This window comes from Carlito syrichta, unplaced genomic scaffold, assembly GCF_000164805.1.
Source record: "Carlito syrichta isolate Samal-C Ts95f unplaced genomic scaffold, Tarsius_syrichta-2.0.1 Scaffold307214, whole genome shotgun sequence".
Lineage (NCBI taxonomy): Eukaryota > Metazoa > Chordata > Mammalia > Primates > Tarsiidae > Carlito > Carlito syrichta.
In genome coordinates, this window is record NW_007251310.1 from 135425 (window position 1) to 153901 (window position 18477).

The 18477-nt window shown below is 45.3% G+C and overlaps 1 protein-coding gene across 2 annotated transcripts in view; it reads right to left on the reverse strand.

Moving 5' to 3' along the window:
• The window catches only part of FLVCR2 (feline leukemia virus subgroup C cellular receptor family member 2), a 65031-nt gene that overhangs the window by 1549 nt on the left and 45005 nt on the right, over nt 1-18477 (reverse strand). For both annotated transcript variants that reach the window (XM_008064152.2, XM_008064153.1), the window contains exons 4-9: nt 11077-11144; nt 9607-9710; nt 5359-5469; nt 4070-4175; nt 3841-3952; nt 3256-3311 (exon numbers count right to left, since the gene is read on the reverse strand). In XM_008064152.2, the coding sequence (XP_008062343.1) occupies nt 3256-3311; nt 3841-3952; nt 4070-4175; nt 5359-5469; nt 9607-9710; nt 11077-11144 (557 nt within the window). The remainder of the gene's footprint in view (nt 1-3255; nt 3312-3840; nt 3953-4069; nt 4176-5358; nt 5470-9606; nt 9711-11076; nt 11145-18477) is intronic.

The following is an 18477-nucleotide window of genomic DNA, read 5'->3' on the forward strand; positions in this document are numbered from 1 at the left end:
ACACACACACACACACACACACACACACACACAATTGCCTCCTCCAAAGCACTCATCTCAAAATCACAATAAAAAATAGACTCTAGTAGCAACAGAAGCACAGGTACTGTCTGTGCTGGAAGATAAATGGAAGCCCAAACCAGGACTTTCACAGCCAAGGTCAACTATTACCCCATCCCAGGAGTCCTGTCTCTGTACATCTCACTGATTAGAAAGAGCCAGTCTGGCCAGATGTGCTGCGTGCCCCAACTTCTCCGGGTTCTCACAATGAATTTGTCTGCAGGTCTCTTTAGTTACACTGGCTGTCATGGGGTGTGTGATGTCAGGGCTCTGCTCCAGAAGAGGGCAGCTCTGTGACAGCGCATCCTTGCCTGTCAGCCCCAGCATAACACCGACTTACCCATAATACCAAGCTGCCACAAATGCCTGGCAGCCTTTGACACATGGGAGTTATCCAGGGACACAAAACAGTAGAGCACTATTAACAGAACTTATGGGTCCTCCTATTTCTACTGAACGCAATTCACAATAGCCCATACTCAGTGAGACTGAGCTAACAATTCCAACCTGATTAACAAACTTGCTCCATATGTACAAAGATCTGGCTGCAAGAATACCGAAATATTGGAACAACTGAAATATTAAACGAGATGGAAATATCTATATAGAGAGAGACCTGAGCTTGTAGAAAGGTTGCCAAGATGTATTAAGTAAACAAGCAGGGCAGAAAACTAAATATACACAAGCATGCCCATAGATTACAACACTGGAAATGTACAAGGTTATCTCTGGGCAGTAGGATTATAGGAGATTTTTACTTTCTTTCTTTGCCTATATCTGCCAACATAAATACAGGTTATGAAAAGTAAATACAACAAAATCTCATACCACTTGACACAATATGCCACATTCTAAATCAAAAACCTTTCATCAGAAATCTATCTTGTTTTCTTATAGGTGCCTTTTCCAGGTTCACAATATGTATATTATATATAATTCACTAATATATATATTCAAGGAGACAAATATATTTTTTCCCCACCCAAGTGTACCCAATCATTATGTCTCCTTGAACACAGCACGGGTGAAAGTCCATCTCCATGGTGGCCATGCTATGGTCCTCATGCAGGACTACAGAACACCATTTCTGCTTTAAAGACTTCCTTGTCTCCCCAAGGAATTTCTGTTGTAGGCTCCTCCTTCCTCATGCCACTGTACATCTCCTGCCTGTAAGTCTAGAATGTGGTGGCAGAAGACCGATAGTAAAGAACTAAAGATTAGGCTGAGCTTGGTAGCTCAGCCTGTAATCCCAGCACTTTGGGAGGCCAAGGCAATGAGCCCGCAGGTTCAGGACCAGCCCTGGCAACTTGGAGAGACTTTGACTCCACAATAAAAAATAAAAAAAAAATTAGCCAGGCGTGGTAGTGCAGGCCTTGTAGTTCTGGCTACTTGGAAGGCTGAGGTGGAAGGACTGCCAGAGCCCAGCAAGTTGACGCTGGGATGGCTGTGAGTGTTCTACTGCACTCCAGTCTGGGCGACAGAGTGAGACTCCAACTCAAAAAAAAAAGAACTAAAGATTATCATCAGCCGGGCTCGGTGGCTCAGCCTGTAATCCCGGTGGCTCAGCCTGTAATCCACGCCTTTGGGAGGCTGAGGTGAGTGGATTGTCTGAGCCCGCGGGTTCGAGACCCGCCTGGGCAGCAAGACCTCATCTCTACAATAAATCAAAAAAATCAGCCGGGCGTGGTAGCGCGTGCCTGTAATTCCAGCTACTCGGAAGGCTGAGGCAGAAGGATCGCCGGAGCCCAGCAGGTCGAGGCTGTGGTGGCCGGGAGCGGCCACTGCACTCCAGTCTGGGCGACAAAGTGAGACTACAACTCAAAAAAATAAAAAATAAAGATTATCATCTATCTGCCAATGTATCTTCAAAGCGCTAAAGATTTCTCTTACAGATAATTATATTTGCCTTAGAAAATTGGCAGAGATCTTTCAAAATGATAAATGTTCAGTGTTGGCAATCATATATATTGTTAGAGTAAGATAAACTGGAAGTACTGATAGTACCTATCTAGAGGACATTTTAGCAACATATAGTAAAGTCTTAAAAGCGGGTATGACCACTGATTCATTTCTCAAGGAAATACTGTACACTTAAGAACACGCACAAAGATTCAGCTTCCAATATGTTAATCACAATATTACGTATAACAACAATTCGAAACAACCTTAATGCCCACAGACAGGAAAACTGTTAAACAAGTCATGGCTTCTGCATATAGGAAAACTGTGCAGACATTAAAAGAATGTTGTAAAAAACTAGTAAGTGTTTGCAGTAAGTGAAAAAGCTGACGGACTAGGATTCCATGTTTGTTTTTAAAAGATGTATATAAACACACACACACACACACACACACACACAAATCCACATCCGAATTATATGGATCCAGGCGTGCAGAAATAAATGCAAAAAAATTACATCACATCTCTAGATGAAATTACAGAATGATTGTTAAATTCTTTACACTTTTCTGTACTTTGTAGCTTTTCTATGAAGAGCATGTATTACCTCTATAATAAGTCTCTGTTTGTTTTTAAGAAATAACCTACTTTTACTCTTTCTCAGATTTGCAATTCCTTCCATCATTGCTCAGATTTGATACCTCACATTCTGGTTAAATTTGTTCCCAGCTGATTAGAGCAGGTGGGCAGTATCTTTCTAGATCACACTCCTGGTCCTCTCCTCCCTACTCCATCAGCTCCTGCTTCCTGACCTGTCCTTTCAGAGCCCTTCTGGCAACTGTTTGGCTCCATCCCCACAGCTGCCATATATCAGGAGAGCCACTGCCTTAGGGCCACCATTGTCACAACAGAGTGGTCAAGCGAGATTTCACCTTTTCCCCAGCCACCTGCCCCAGGCTGAAAGCAGTGAAGCCAGAGCCCAGAAGCTCAGGATTGGGGAGGAGATGAGGATCACTGCTCAGCAGACTGTGACAACAGTGATGTGCTCTGAGGACCAGAGCAGGGGAACAGAGGAGGGTATGAAGTAGAAAAACCCAAGAAAGAGTACTAGAAAAGCAATATCTAAAATGCCCAGCAAAGAAACTTTCAGGATGTGACATTTTCAAGTGGTGAACTAGTCTCCCAGCTACACAGAACCAGCCGTCTGGGAATTCTCCCAGGCCCACCTGTGTTGCCACATCCTAATCAAAATATCGGGCCCCAGATCTTGGCACCACCAAGTTCCCAAATACTCACGGTCTCAGGAACTTCTTTGTTTGCTTTCTGTCTCCGGAGATCTGCCCTAATGAATGCTGAATTCGAGAGACAGAGGAGGAAGAGTGACAGAGACACAGAGTCATCAGGTTCATCTGGGAGAGGAACCATCATTTCCTAAGGGATACAGGCACCCCAAACTTGCTTCAGATATTCAAGAGAGCTAGAGTCACCATAAGCCAACTCAGGAAAGTCCCAGGGCCACTGCTGTCCCTGACGGGCAGAAGCCAATAATGACACTGGCCTTCATGTATTTATCACTTATATCTGCTCTAGTCGCCACAATAATCCTCATTTTACAGATAAGGAAACTAAGGCACTCAGAGGTTGGTCCACTTGCCCAAGGTCAACAGCTATACGAGTCAGTGTCACAGTCTCACAAGTTTTCTGGCTCCAAAGCCCAAACAATTCAGTCTCCCAAACAGATTTCCTAACAAACTCTTCCATCTGTGCCCCTGCGCATGTTCTCCCTGTCTGTTCAATCCGTCAAGATACCAAGGTCCCAAATTGCCAACACCCTTGCCCATGGGCAGCCTGAGTCTCGTCCTGCCCTCAGGCCCCGCTCACCAGTGAGGGCCACTCCAAGGGCGAGGAACACGCACAGGAAGATGTTCCCAGGCATGGTTTCATACTTGTCAATAATCTGTCCCTGGGAGATGGTGAAGATGATCCCAAATACCTGGAAAGGCATAAAAACAGGAAACAAGGGCCCATCATCTAACCCACAGGAAGAATAGAGCTGTCACATGCAAGGCCTGCCCAGCCAGGCTGGAAACAGAGTGCACAGAAGCCCTACCTGTGCAGAGATGTTGAGGAGGCCAGAGGATATGCCTTCGGATTCTGGGTACGTGAGCTCCACGGCAAACTCGAACCCCAGTGGGAGGTAGCCAGTCATGAAGAAGCTGAAAAACAAGGTGATAAAGAACTTCCAGAACAAGAAGGACAGGGAGCCACCCTCCTCCCTTAGAGCTCCCTTTCCTGTTTCTGGCCAGCAAGACACACCAGGCCCTTGAGTGATCTGGGCATCCCCTAAGTGGCCACACCAAAGAAGGGGAACCCTGCAGGCCAGGAAGACGTTCCTTGCAGCCTTGTGCTCAGCAGGCCTCTGGGATTTCTGTTTGTCCCTCCATTTTGCCATCAATGGCAGACAAGGTCGGCATTCACAGAAGGCCCAAAGATGCCTGGCTGTTCAACTTCAACTGAGAGACTCTGTCCTGGGTACACAGTCCCTGAGCGGGGAGTTGGATGCTTCTACATACTGAGCAGCATCTCCATGGCTCTCTGGGACCTGGAAAAAGGAGCTTAGAATCCTCCTTATTTCCCTCCAGAGAGGAGCCAGCTGAGAAGGACTGAGTACCAGAGCTCACTCGCATGTGCTCACTAGCTCTCTCTCTGTCTCTGTCTCTGTCTCTCTCTCTCTCTCTCTCACACACACACACACACACACACACACACACACTCACTCACTCACTCATACACAGCCCATAAGAAAATAACTGGGTGTGGAGCTGAGCAGAGACACATGTGAAAGGGGTATTGTTTCCTATGTTTTCTCATACAAGTCTAGAAGATTCTAATGTTAACTTCTCACATCTGCTTGCTGTTTCATATTGATTATCGTTCTCAATCCTTCCAGCAACTCCACAAGGCAGGCCACTCTTACCTTCATTTGCAGATGAGGAAACTGAGGCTCAGAAGGGTTAAGTGCTGTACCTGTGGTCTAACAGGAGTCAGCTGCAGAACTGAGACCACAACCCAGAGCTTCTGGTTCTAAGCCCTATGTACCTTCTGTGACCTCATGCTGTCCCATGCAAAGCTAAAAAAAGATTCTAAGCATCTTCTGGCCTCTCTGAGATCTTGAAGGGCAAGCCCCAAGCTTTGCTCCATCCCCATGGCACAGACAGCCCAGGCTGCCTTTGGAAGTGCTACAAATATGACCACACCCCATGGGCATCCTGCGCACTTCTCCTGAGGCAGGGAGAAGGCAGTAAAGGGATTGATATTGTACCCTTAGATGGTGACAGACAGCTCTAGACACCATAAACTAATGTGTTCTAAATTAAACAGATCAGAAGTGAAACTTACCCCATTGTGCCGGCGGTGATGAATACCACCCACAGATGTCCAAGGTTCAAGGTAAACGTGTACACCACCATGCCCACCAGAGTCATGATATAGACCACCAGAGTTGTCTGTCTACAAGTACAGGCAAGGAAGTTGAGTTTAATAGGATCAATCATTCATTCATTCCACAGGTAACTATTAGGCACCTGCTGTATGTCAAGCCCTCTGCTATGTGCTTGGACATCTTCTCTCACAGAACTTTCTGTCCATAAGGGTAATGGATGCTGAGCCAGTGGTCACACAAAAACTTATTTAATTACATCATGATCAGTCCTACAAAGGGTAGACCTAGGGAAGTCATCTTGCTAGATGTGTGTTCTCTTCCTGCAGAACCCTCAGCAATATCAAGCTGCCCCTTGACGTGGCATGTCCTGCCACAGACAAGAAGGCACAGCCCTTTCCTTCCCCCACTACCCACCAGAATAAAGAAAAAACAGGACACACATCAGCCACGGGTAGGTGGTAGTGAGTTTCACAACTACCCCAGAAGACATACCCCTCTGCTTGTCCACTGTGTCCCAAGATCCATGACAACACCGGGCAGTGATCTGACTTTTTGATGCTCTGTCACCTGCAAGTTCTTCCTCCCCCCCCCCGGCCCCATGCCCAGGCCCAGCACAGCTTCTCCTGTTGAATCTGAGCTACTCCCCTCCAGCATGGAGTTCTCTCACCCGAACTTGACTTCCAAAGCCAAAATGAGAAGACTCCACTCCCTGTTTCAGTTCCCTTGGTCAGTACCCTCAGAAGTGCCATCAGCAAGTCCTGGTTTCTATTTCAGGCTCAGCCCTCCCTGTGCCCCTCCATACTTCCTTCCCGTGTCCCCACCCAGGGTTCCGCTGAGGCCCTGACTCCTACAATCACACCTGCCTTCTTCCCCCTGCACTACTTATTGTAGGGCACAGGCTCTGCACAGCCCTCTGCCCTCCTTCCATGAACATCAGCACTCAGACGATGAAAGCATAAAGCCTTCACAGATTTCAGCCGAGGGCAGAGGCTCACTTTGGGAGGCTGGGCTGGGAGGACTGCTTGAGGCTAGGAGTTCAAGACCAGCCTGAGCAACATAGCAAAATCCCATCTCTATAAAAATATTAGCTGGGTATGGTGGTAGCGCATGCCTGTAGACCCAGCTACTCAGGAGCCTGAGGCAGGAGGATCACTTAAGCCTAGAAATTAGAGGCTGCTGTAAGCTATGATCGCACCACTGCACATCTCTAAAATAAACAATAATAAAATAACATGTTTTCCCTGAAGCCAGCGGACACCAGTGAGCAAATTAGGGTTGTGTCAAACTAATACCTGTATTTATTGGGTGCCAAATTCTGTTAAGCACTTTACATGCGTTTATTATTTCAACTCAGCTCTTACAAAAATAGTGCAATAAATGTATGACTATCTCTAATTTTGGCAGTGAGGAAACTGAGACTCAGACTGGTTAAGTTACTTGTGCTAAGTTATCAGCTGAGTAACGCAAAGTTGGGATATGAACTCAGAGCAGGATTTGAAACCTGTGCTCTTTCTGTGACCACACACAGGAGTAAAAACACACCACCTGTTGCATCTTTGAAAAAGCTCAAGGTCAGAGTCACCAAAGGATGCTGCTCCCACCTGGTGTTTCAAAGTAGCCATGGAGGGTAGACAGGCTTCCTCCTTCCCTCCCCTGCTCCCCCATTCTGTTCCCATCCACCCTGCAGAAACCAGTTTTTTGGACACCAGTCTGCCCCAAAAGCTCACCAGATACCAAACAGTCTTTGCCATGTTTGTTTAACCATTTTACACCACTAACCAGTTTAGAAAAACGATTTGCAGTCTCAGCCTGGGATAAAGAGAGCTTACCACCCAGTTTCCAGCCCCCAAACCAAACTGGACAAATCTGGGAGCCTTAGAGAGCAGAGCTCTCCCATCCTCCTGAGAGACATCCTTTCTCAGCCTGGGCAATGGTACAGGGAGAAGAATGTCTCATGTGGACCACCAAATTTAGACATCAAGTCACACTGGGAACTGGTGACGCGTAGGTTCTGAAGAGAGTTCAGGAAATGTCCCTCCCTGTCCTTTCATTGCATTTTCTTATTCATCTGATCCTCATTCATCATCAGCTGCCCACGACCTAGCCCAGCCAACATTCCAGTCCCTTCCTCCTCTTGCCACAGAGAAGCCTGGAGAGGGCCACTAGTGTTCACTGGTTTTGGGGTGGCCAGGCCTCACTATCATTGTGTCTGGCTAAATCCAGCAACTAACAGACAGCAGAGACAAGCCGGCAGCCAAACCCCACCAGTGGTAATTACGCCGAGCCAGGCTCCTCATCCTGCCTACCAGGCAGCCACCTCCCCGAGACGGTCACCTCCCCCAGACGATCTCAATCGGCCTTTGACAAGGGCAGAGACCTGGTCTGACCAGAGCCTCACAGAAGCGGGTTTGTGTAGCAGAGAACAGGTCTTCCACTGTCTGTTGCCTGCAGACACTGGAAACTTTGGAGGCCTTGACAAAGCAGCCCAGGACACCGCCCTGCCCCAGTACAAGACAACCCTGCCCCACCAGCCAGTGCTAACTGAGTACCCAGTGCCGGGGGAGCACGGGGAAGTCACAAAAAGAGGGGAAGGATGTCAGCCACTGTTAACAGGAGCATTTTCTCCAAGGCCAGTTGCTGAAATGATGTATCCAGGTGGTTTTTTACAAATGCACATTCCTCTACTGAATTGACATCCATGGGAGTGGGGCTCAGAAAATTTTACTTTTATTCATTCATTTATATTCTAGAGACAGTGTCCTGCTCTGTCGCCCAGGCAGGAGTGTAACGTCACGATCATAGCTCACTGCAGCCTCAAACTTCAGGGCTCAAGTGATCCTCCCAGCTCAGCCCCCCAAGTAGCCGAGACTACAATCGTACCACCACACCCATCTAATTTTGTTTTTCTGTACAAACGGGGTTTCGCTATCTTGGCCAGGCTGGTCTGAAACTCCTAGCCTCAAGCTAGGAGTTTCCCAAAGTGCTCATGCCTGGCCACAAACATTCCCCTTTTTTATGAGTAGCAGTCTCACTCTTGTCAGGCTGGAGTGCAGTGGCATGTTCACGGCCACCGCAGACCCAGTCCGCTGGGCTCAGGCAATCCTTCCACCCTAACCTTCCAAGTAGCTGGAACTACAGGCACATGCCACCACACCCAGCTAATTTTTGATGAGGTCACACCAAGTTGCCCAGGTTGGTCTCAAGCCCCTAGACTCAGGCAATTCTCTTGCCTTAGCCTCCTAAAATGCTGGAATTACAGGCATGAGCCATTGTGTCCAGCAAAAAAAATTCCCATTTTTAATAGGCATTCTGGATTAGCCTGGCACACTAAAACCTTTTAAGATGGCTCCAGGCTCTTAGAAATGCATTGGGCATTTGGGTCTAAAGTACATTCCAATATTTACCAATCAGATATAAATAACTGCAAGGCAGTATAAACAGCAAACTAGAGTGGGCACAGAGCACCTTGGTCAACCCCTCAGGGTCCCCGAAGAGTCATGAGAATAGGGCATTTATATCAATCTCTCCTCATCTCCAATCCTTGGGGTCCCCACAAATTTTTCGACTGCTGAGATTTTTCACATTCATTTTCTTTTTTTTTGTTTTGTTTTGTTTTTAGTCAGAGTCTTGCTCTGTTGCCCAGGATGGAGTGCAGTGGCACATTCAGTGAACCACAGCCTCAACCTGCTGGGCTCAGGTAATCCTTTTACCTCAGCCTTCCAAGTAGCTGGAACTCCAGGCGTGTGCCACCACATCCAGCTAATTTTTTGATTTATTATAGAGACGAGGCTTTGCCAAGTTGCCCAGACTGGTCGCAAACCCTTAGGCCCAGGCAATCCTCTCACCTCAGCCTCCCTAAGTTTTGGGATTACAGGAGTGACCCACCAAGCCCAGCTCACATTCACGTTCATTTCTCCCTTACCTCCAGCTACCTGGAGAATGGAGGTAGGAAGAGGACTGTGCTAGGCCTTCATGTCCACTAACTCTCATCTTCCCAAGATCCCCACAGGGTCAGAGGAAAGGATGCAGTTTCCCTCACTTTATAAATGAGGATACCAAGGCTCAAGGAAGACAAATCTGAATGGCCTGGCTTGATCACTCAGATCCCAGCTGCTGTGCCCAGAGCCTGGACCCACTTTGCTAATGAAAATGTCCTTTCAAAAAGTGGGTCCCCTATTCTCAGTTTAGGAGAAAGAGTCACTTACTTGTAGGTTTTGGTCCTATCCAACCAGATGCCTGCGATCACAGCCCCAAGCATTCCTGCAATGACGATGGTCAGGCCGATTCTTCCAGCATTCACTTCTTCCCCCTGAGGAAACCACAGCCCAAAGGTCACCCAGGGATGGGACAAGACATGGGACAGAGTGCAGTCTCCATGGGGCAAAGAGACAAAGGCAAGTAATTCAGGCTCCCTTAGAGCCAATATTCAGATAGTATCAGGATAAGAAGGCCTGGAAGAAAATGCTAGAATAGTTAAGACAGTTACTCCAACAATGTAGCCCCAAATGTGTGTGTATGGTGCTGGATGCTGGAGTGACAGGGATAAACCAAATTCTGTCCTTAGAATCACTCTTAGACTTTTTTAAATTTAAGTTTTGTTGTCTTTTTTTTTTTTTTTAAGAAAGCAGGATTTATTGAGAGGACCGAAAAGCTCCCACAGTGGGAGGGGACCCGAAGGGATTGCCCTAATTTAAGTTTTTATAGCAACTCTTCTATTTATCATTATTTACATTTCATAGATAAGAAGATTGAAATATACATGTCCAAATATAATATTCTTAGGTTATCCATGCCAGAAAGAAGGGAAGACAACTGGTTTTTCTTCTTTGAAAACTTGCCCATGTCAGTTCTTTCTGTCATGAATCTTCCTTTTTCCCTTTTCTCTTTCTCACTAATAAACTTTGTTTGAAAACTTTTTTTAAAAAAGAAGATAAACAGTTGTATATTTTTGCGTTGTTTATAAGCCTGGCACCATGCCTACACCATTATCTCATTTAATCCTCACAATTCCCCACATAAAGTTAGGCAGCAGTCTTCCCCATTTTACAAATGAAGAAACTGAGGCACAATGAGATTAACTTACTAGCCCCAGGTCATGAGGCACATATTCAGTTCAGAGCTAGAATCTGAACTCAGACCTGTCCGAGAACACTTAGCCCACAATGGTCTGTCACCTCTGTATGTGTGAGTGCCTAGGCCTTTTAGAAAAGGGTTGGACCCAGGTATTCCTGACTCCAGGTTACTCAATATCCCACTCCCAGCATCCATTCTCACTGGTTCCAGAACCATTAAATCCACATTTACGACATATACATATGTTACACACACACATTTCCTAACTGTGTTGCCAGGCACCATGCTATGTACTTTGCATATATCATAAATATGATATGACTGCATATACATACACATCTGATATTATTTACCCTGTAATCCTAAAAATAATCTTGCAATAAGTAATTATGCTTCTTTTACAGAAAAGAGAATGAGAACTCAAAGACGCTAACTAGCTTTTCACACATTTAGAGCTAGGGTTGAGCCCCTGTGAGCATACCACCATGCCAGGCTGCCTAGAACCGAGGGGAACCAAGACTTAACCGCCACCCCCACTCATGCCAAGACAGACTTAGAGGCCACCTTCTCTTCCCGCCCAGCATCTGTAGGAACTCCCTTACCGGGTAGTGAAAGATCACCATGCGATTCAGCAGAGTGGACAGGGCGTAAAAAGCACCAGCATTCAGACCTGAAGGAGGGAGGGAGACATCCAACATTAGGGCTGGCCTTCTTCCGGAATCAGTGCCATCCTCTCCTCCTCAGCGATTAGAGAGATCAGAAATCCTCTTCCCCGCTGCCACTCTGAGTGCCATCCTCAGAGAAGAAAAGTCCAGGAAGATATGAGACAACTCTGTAGTTTTTCTCAGACAGATACTTCAAACACCCAAAAGAAACACATTTTAATCTTGTCTTGGCCACACGCCATGGCCCTCTGAGCCTTTTAATTTGCCCTGGAAAACAGGCTATGTTGAGTATTACTCCCTCATCAGAATATCTACATTCTCTTCAGCCTTGGCTAGGACTACTGGACGTCCCCCACCTCCTCCCGATGACCCTGTCCCCCTTCAGACTGCTGACCCCTGACACCACTCCCTCTGCAGGTACTTCGTAGCCTCTTGCCTCTTTCTCCATTCCTCCTTCAAATTTCTAGAAGAGAAACTAAAAGAGACTTTGAAGAGCATTTAGTTGACTCTCCTACTTTATCAGCCTATTCATCAAATAAATGGACACCTATAATATACTGTAAGAGCCTATATCCTCAGAGGATAAGGTAATTTGTCCAAAGCCATACAGGGAATTAGCAGCTAAGATGAAATTGGAACTGACTCAAAGAAGAAAGGGTCTTCTGGCCTTCCTTCGATGGTGATGAGGGTGATAATGATGGCGATGATGGTGATGACGGTGTGGCATCAGCACATACTTACAGGCTAGGCACTGTTCTACACATCTTGCCATCTCTGTAACAAGCCTAGAAGGTAGGCAATATTATCATCCCCATTTTGTGGAGAAGAAAAATGCACACTTTAAAAAAAACAGTCACGCCACATGCCCACTAGAGGTCTTTCTAACTTTCACTAAACATTGAGGCTCACAAGACAGCACACATAACATTCGATTCATTTAGAAGGGTACAAGACAGGACATACGGCTTGTGGGCAGGGCAGTCTCAGGACTTCCTCTTAAACAAAACCAGTCCATAGAACTCCAGTCCAATAAACCATACAGAAGCTTCTGTTTGGCTCCCCGAGGTGATGGCTAAGACGCAGGAAAGGTGGGCATGGCAGTCACACTAGCTTAATACCTCACAGGTACCACATTGCCTATTATGACTCCGAAGGCATGGCTTCTGGGGTTTCCATAAGGGACAGGCCAGTGAAAGGAGTCACTGTACTCAGAGAGTACAAAGAATGCTTCCTTCCAGATATGAATAGGTCTCCCTGTCTACTTTCATCATGAGGTCATTTTTATCACAAGCAATGTTGCCTAAAGGTAGTTGATGTACTTCCTTTATCAGATTCTCAAGGGGTACTAGATACAAAGCCAAGTGAAAGCCAAATTCTCCTGCAAAGTAGGGAAGAATATGTCTCATGGCCACACAGTACTAAAGTTGGATTTGAACCCAGAGCTGGTGGCTCCAGAGTTCTTGAGATTTTTTTTTTTTTTTTTTTTTTTTTTTTTAGTAGGAGTCTCACTCTCTCAACCAGGCTGGAGTGCAGTGGCACGCTCCCGGCCACCACAGCCTAGACTTACTGGGCTCAGGCAATCCTTCCACCTCAGGCTTCCAAGTAGCTAAAACTACAGGTGCGTGCTACCACACCAGCTAATTTTTTTGATTTATTGTATAGATGAGGTCTCACCAAGTTGCCCAGGCGGGTCTCGAACCCACGGGCTCAGGCAATCCACTCACCTCAGCCTCCCAAGGCGTGGGATTACAGGCTGAGCCACCGAGCCCGTCTACCTTCTTACAGCACACTCAGCCACCTAGAAATACCACTCCCAAGTCAACAGGTCCTGTGAGGACATGCATTCCTGAAAAGGAGAGGGTGTGGAGAGTGGGAGGGGAGCAGGAAGAGAGCAGCCTCTTCTAGCTCCTTTCTGGGCCACTTGTCCTAGCCTGACACCACAAGGAGCAAGGAATGTCCCAAGTCAGGCTTGGCGTCAGGTGGAACAGCTGCCTTCAGCCCGGGGTCCCAACTGGGATGAACCAAGGAGGGCAGAATCCATAGGAGACAGGGAAATTACCCAGCACTGGGAACAAAAGATACACCAGTAGTTTCCTGACCCTGAAAGGGCCTAGGGAACAGAGTCCTAAGCAGACTGGCCTGCACTAAAGCTGAGCTGAGCCTCAATGGCTTCGTGAAATCGTTTCCAAAGTGTGGTCCATCCCACCCCAGACCTACTGGGGCAGAAACTCCAGGAGCGAGGTCCCCAGCCATCTGCATTTGAACAAGCCCTCCAGGTTTACCCACAGCCACCCCTGCTCCTAGCCAGACTGGAGACTGACTTGGGATTAAAGGGCAGAGGGAGGAAAGGAGGAGTAGAGGGAAGTCCTAGAAGGCTACCAGTCTTTTCCATTGTCTCTTGCAGCCTCCCTCCAGGAGAATGAGGAGTTTGTGTATGCTTTCTGAATCAATTTTTAGTCTAGTTTAAGGGTGTTCAACGTTTTGGTTTCCCTGGGCCACATGGAGTAAAGAGGAATTGTCTTGGGATGCACATAAATTGTATAATATAGTTAGTGTATATACATAATAAAACTTATTATAAAGTTTAGAAAAATGAGAACAACATAAAACAAGTGGAAAATCTGACCTTGTTTTTGTAAAACTAATCCATCAGTGTCTGGTTCGATGAAAGTAGCTGCAATTCTTAGTGAGTTCTCAAGGTGCTCATCAGAAATGTTTGTTCGAATTTGGCTCTTCGTGTGCTTCATTATAATTGAAAACAGATGCTCACAAATATATGTGCTGCCAAAAAGCAATGTTATGAAAAAGGTGTGATTGTGACCTTCAAAAATGGAACTACGCATGGGTCATGAAGACAATAAATGCTAAAAAACACATGATGTTAAAAGACTTTGTGGGGCCACATTACTAGCTGCCCTGGTCTAGAAGTTTTCCCCCATATTGTCAAAGCTTGCCAGACATGATTAACCTGCATTAAGTCCACTCCACGGGAGTAGGCATCCCATGTGGCAGGGCAGGAATGGAATGCAGGAATGCAGGTGACCATGTTACCTTCAGGTCTGATTATGCCCAGCAAGGTGAGCCTGATGGATCAGGGCAGAAAAAATGTGATCTCCCTGGAAAGGTCTGGTTATTCCTAATGTCAGTCACCACGGAGAAGTGGCACTGCTAGGAGGAAGGCATGAGGGAGGCAGAAAGGGCTTTGTCATCACTGAGTCTCTTTCTCTCCTTTGTCAAGAGCAATTTTTTTCGAACTATAGCCCAGAGACTACTGACGTTAGAACTCCTTAAAGTTTAAAAATGCAGATTTAGGGACCCTACCCAGGACTGACCAAATCAGAATCTCCTGGAATGGTCTCAGGAATCTTCATTTTTAGCTGAAAGAAAAAAAACCTAGGCATTTCTTAAAAATCTCTGTCCTCGGGTGGACAGGTAGAATTTCTGGAGCTGGAGATAAATGGCCTTGGACATACCAAAGATCAAAACCCAGCCCCAGGCTCCCAGGTGGGGGGTTGGCATGGAGGCAGATAGGAGGGGAAGAGGCTTCAAGACCATAGAATGACCCACCACACTGCTACTTCAAAGATGCTCTACTGTGCTGCAAATCAGAATCGGCTAAACTCTGGTAAAATGCAGATTCTCAGACCTGGACCCAGACTTTCTGAAAAATCTATGCAAACATTCAATCAAATGCCCCAGGGGATTCTATCCTCCAGGAAGCTTGGAAAACCCTGACCCCAGATCCTATCTCTGGATTCTGTTACTCTGTGTCTCCCTTCTGTCCTTCCTGAGCATGTAGTAAAACCTTGTTTTAAAGGCCAGCTTAATCTCAGCAAAGCTCCCAAAAATCAAGAGAAGGATTTTATACCCACTCTTAAACCAAGATCTGAGAGGGGATACAAGGCCCCCTCCATGGGCCCCTGTAGGTGGGACAATGGTAGTGTGCTTGAGAGTCCCGAGAGAAGATGAAGCTTGGAACACCTAAATTGAGGCTGAGTTCAGATGCCAGACACACTAGAAGATTATTTGGAAGCATGGCTGGAGGCAAGGCTGGGGGGTGACATGGAAAAAGTATTTCCTTCGAGGATGTTCTCTAGAAGAGGATCCTTTTCAATAATTCTGTTCAATGTGTCAGTTTATTAGAGGAGGTCATGTGAATGCAAGACCCAGGAACACAAAGAAAATGGAAGGCTCCTTCCTCCACCCACCCATCCCATTGCGACATATCACAAGCCCTGCCCTACCCCCAGATGTTGGTGGGTGTGAGAATTTCTTGCCCTAAGTCTTCCTGTGTTGCCAACCTGGACGAAGGAGGGTGGCAGCTTCTTAATGCTGTGATATTTCAGCAACATCAAGCATAAACCCACCTCCTCCATCTCTTCCCCTCTAAATTAGATTGGCACATTTAGGAAAAAATAAACAGCAAATAAATAAATTTCAAATAAATGAATACTATTGATTCATATAAATGTGCCCCAAATATTACATAGGACATAAAACTATAGTATACCTGTTATTAGATTATCTTGTTCATTAGCTTTGAGTTTTTATTATTTCCTACAATTTGAACTGAATCCTAAATTCTTTGCTGGCTTCAAGTCTTCAAACTAACATTTTCCAGTTTTTCTTCCATTTTTTGAACTTGGACTCAATGAAATTGCCACTACTTTTTTCCTGAGACCCAGCAAGCTGAAGCTTACATTTCGTGACACAGATGAAAAAAACTTGTCAGATTACCACTGCCTTCTTACTCTTGAACCAAAGATGCTTCAAGGCCTAACATCTGAACACCTCAACTGACTGCCACCAAGACTCTAAGGAAACTGATTTTATAGATGGTTCCAGACATTAACTTTTGTTTTTCTTCTGTCTCATAGAAACGTCTCTCGTTATAGATCTGTAGGCTTGCATCATCAACAGAGGCCTAGCCATCTACAATGCCACATTTTAAACAAGCCACGGCTGTTTAAGGGTGCTGACCCATATAAAATCTTTGACTTCTCAGCCTTTGACTCCATTTTTCTCCTCCACAGCCACCAACTCAGCTTTTAATATGTGAAATCTCTGGGGATTTTCCAGACAAGGGTAATGAAGGAATGCAAGGAAATTTACCCCAAGATATGATGATACATGCAAAGGATTTTTGGCTAGTTAGGTTGTTAATGCCCTCCGATACTACCTGAAACTTTCTTAGATGCATCATCTTTACCACTTTTACAATACTTACCACATGCTATCATTACATGTCTCTTGTAAATGCTATGCCAGATACATACAGGAAAAGAAAAAGGATACAATGAAAGGCCAGGATCGTGATAGCTCACAAAATAGATCTGATCCAGATTTTTTTTTTCAGACTATATCCAAGATGTGACTCTCTCTTGTCCCTTAAACAATTGGCTATAAAATCAGGTCAAGCCATGTCTTTCCCCCATAATGCTGGCCTACACATGCACTCCATAGAATTATTTTTGGCCAAGAGGGGGGACTCAGGACTGACTTTTTTTTTATCTTGCCAAATTCCTAAGAGGAATCACACACTACAAAGTATAATTAGATGGGTTTTTATTTCCAATATAATGCGATTTACTTTCCAACCTGACTCTGGCATATAACATCACATAACAGATAAAGAAGGAAATAAAAAGTATTTTATGACCCTACAATGACACCTCTTGGGGAAATCTGCATCTGAACAGAATCTCCTTCCCAAGGATCTCCAGAAAAGCTAAACATTTGCCATCTCTTCTCTCAAGGCTGCCACCTGAGGCCTCAGCTACATATCAAGAAACTTAACTTCCTCAACTTGCCCCTTATCTCAACTCAGCATTCCATCTACTGATTTCATAATGTCTTAGACAAAGCGTAACCCTAGCTAACAACTGCCAATCAAGAAACCTTTGAATCCACCTATGACTAGCACACCCCCTTGCTTGGAGAGATACTGCCTTCCTGGGCCGAAACAATGTGTATCTCACATGTATGGATTTATGGTTTATTGTAACTTCTGTCTCCCTAAAATGTATATACCAAGCTACAATATAACCACTTCGGGTTATGTTCTCAGGACCTCTTGGTACGGTGGTGTCGCAGGCCTAAGTCACTAACATCTGGTTGAGAATAAACCTTCCTAAATATTTTACAGAGTTTGGCATCTTTCATTGACAATATTAAAAAGTATTAGCTGTTTATCTAAAATTCAAATTTAACTAGAGGTCCTTTATTTTATCAACACTCAACACTGCCTCTAAGGATGATGTGGTCAGAAACCCAGGAAAAAGCCCACAACAATTGAATCCCAGATTTCTTCCAAGGTCTTCAATTATCACTACACCTCAGCTCTGGGCAGTGGACAAAGTTGAAGAACCACCTGGAAAGTCACTACAAATGCAGTATCACCAGCTGCAAGAGAGTAACTCCTCATTTGGTGAAGTCTATCTAGTTCAGACCAAAGAAAGAATATTAGAAAGCAGCAAGTTCACCAACACAATGGCAATTTGAAGTATGCCATATATCTTTATTATTCACAATTGCATTAAAAGTCTTCACCTCAGGGCAACCCCTTCTGGTCCCCTCCCACTGTGGGAGCTTTTCTGTCCTCTCAATAAACCTGCTTTCTCACAAAAATAAATAAACAAATAATAAAAGCCTTCACCTCCACTCAGAGCACTCCAATGAGAAGTCAATGTCATTACTATTTTATGGTAGGGGTAGGGAGTATTAGACAAATGAATGATGGGCACAAAATCAGTGAAGGTGGTATACTCAGTCACTGGCAGAGTGGACACCAAAACTCAGACCCCTTCCATTCCTCATGAGTCATGGGTCCAGCACTCAAGGCTCTTACCTCAAGACATGTCTACCTATACCCAGCACATGAGCCCATGAAATGCCATCAGCTTGATTTTGAGCTGCATGCCCTTAAGTGCATATAATTCAGAAAAAATGAAAACATCATATGTTCGATGTAAAAAAGATAAACCATTTCATTCTTCAAAGCCCAACCAGAAAGTGCAGGGATATTGGGAGATTGGGATAATTCTGGGGATTTCAAAGTATCCAGTTGAATTTATAGAAGGCTTTTGTTATTGCTGTTTGGTTTAGTTTGGAACAAAGACAGTGGGAGAAGGCCGCAGAGATTCTCAGTTGGATTAAGTGCCAAACACTATCTTTATAATGACCTATAAACCTTAGACACACTGAGACTGAGACCCGCATCATCTCCAAGTCCCAAAGATGTACAGATGGTCCTGCTCCAAGACCCTAGAACTCCAGAAGTAATTAATCCTCAGGCAGCTGGTCTGGAGGAGTGAAAGTGAGGAAGGACACACTTCTCCA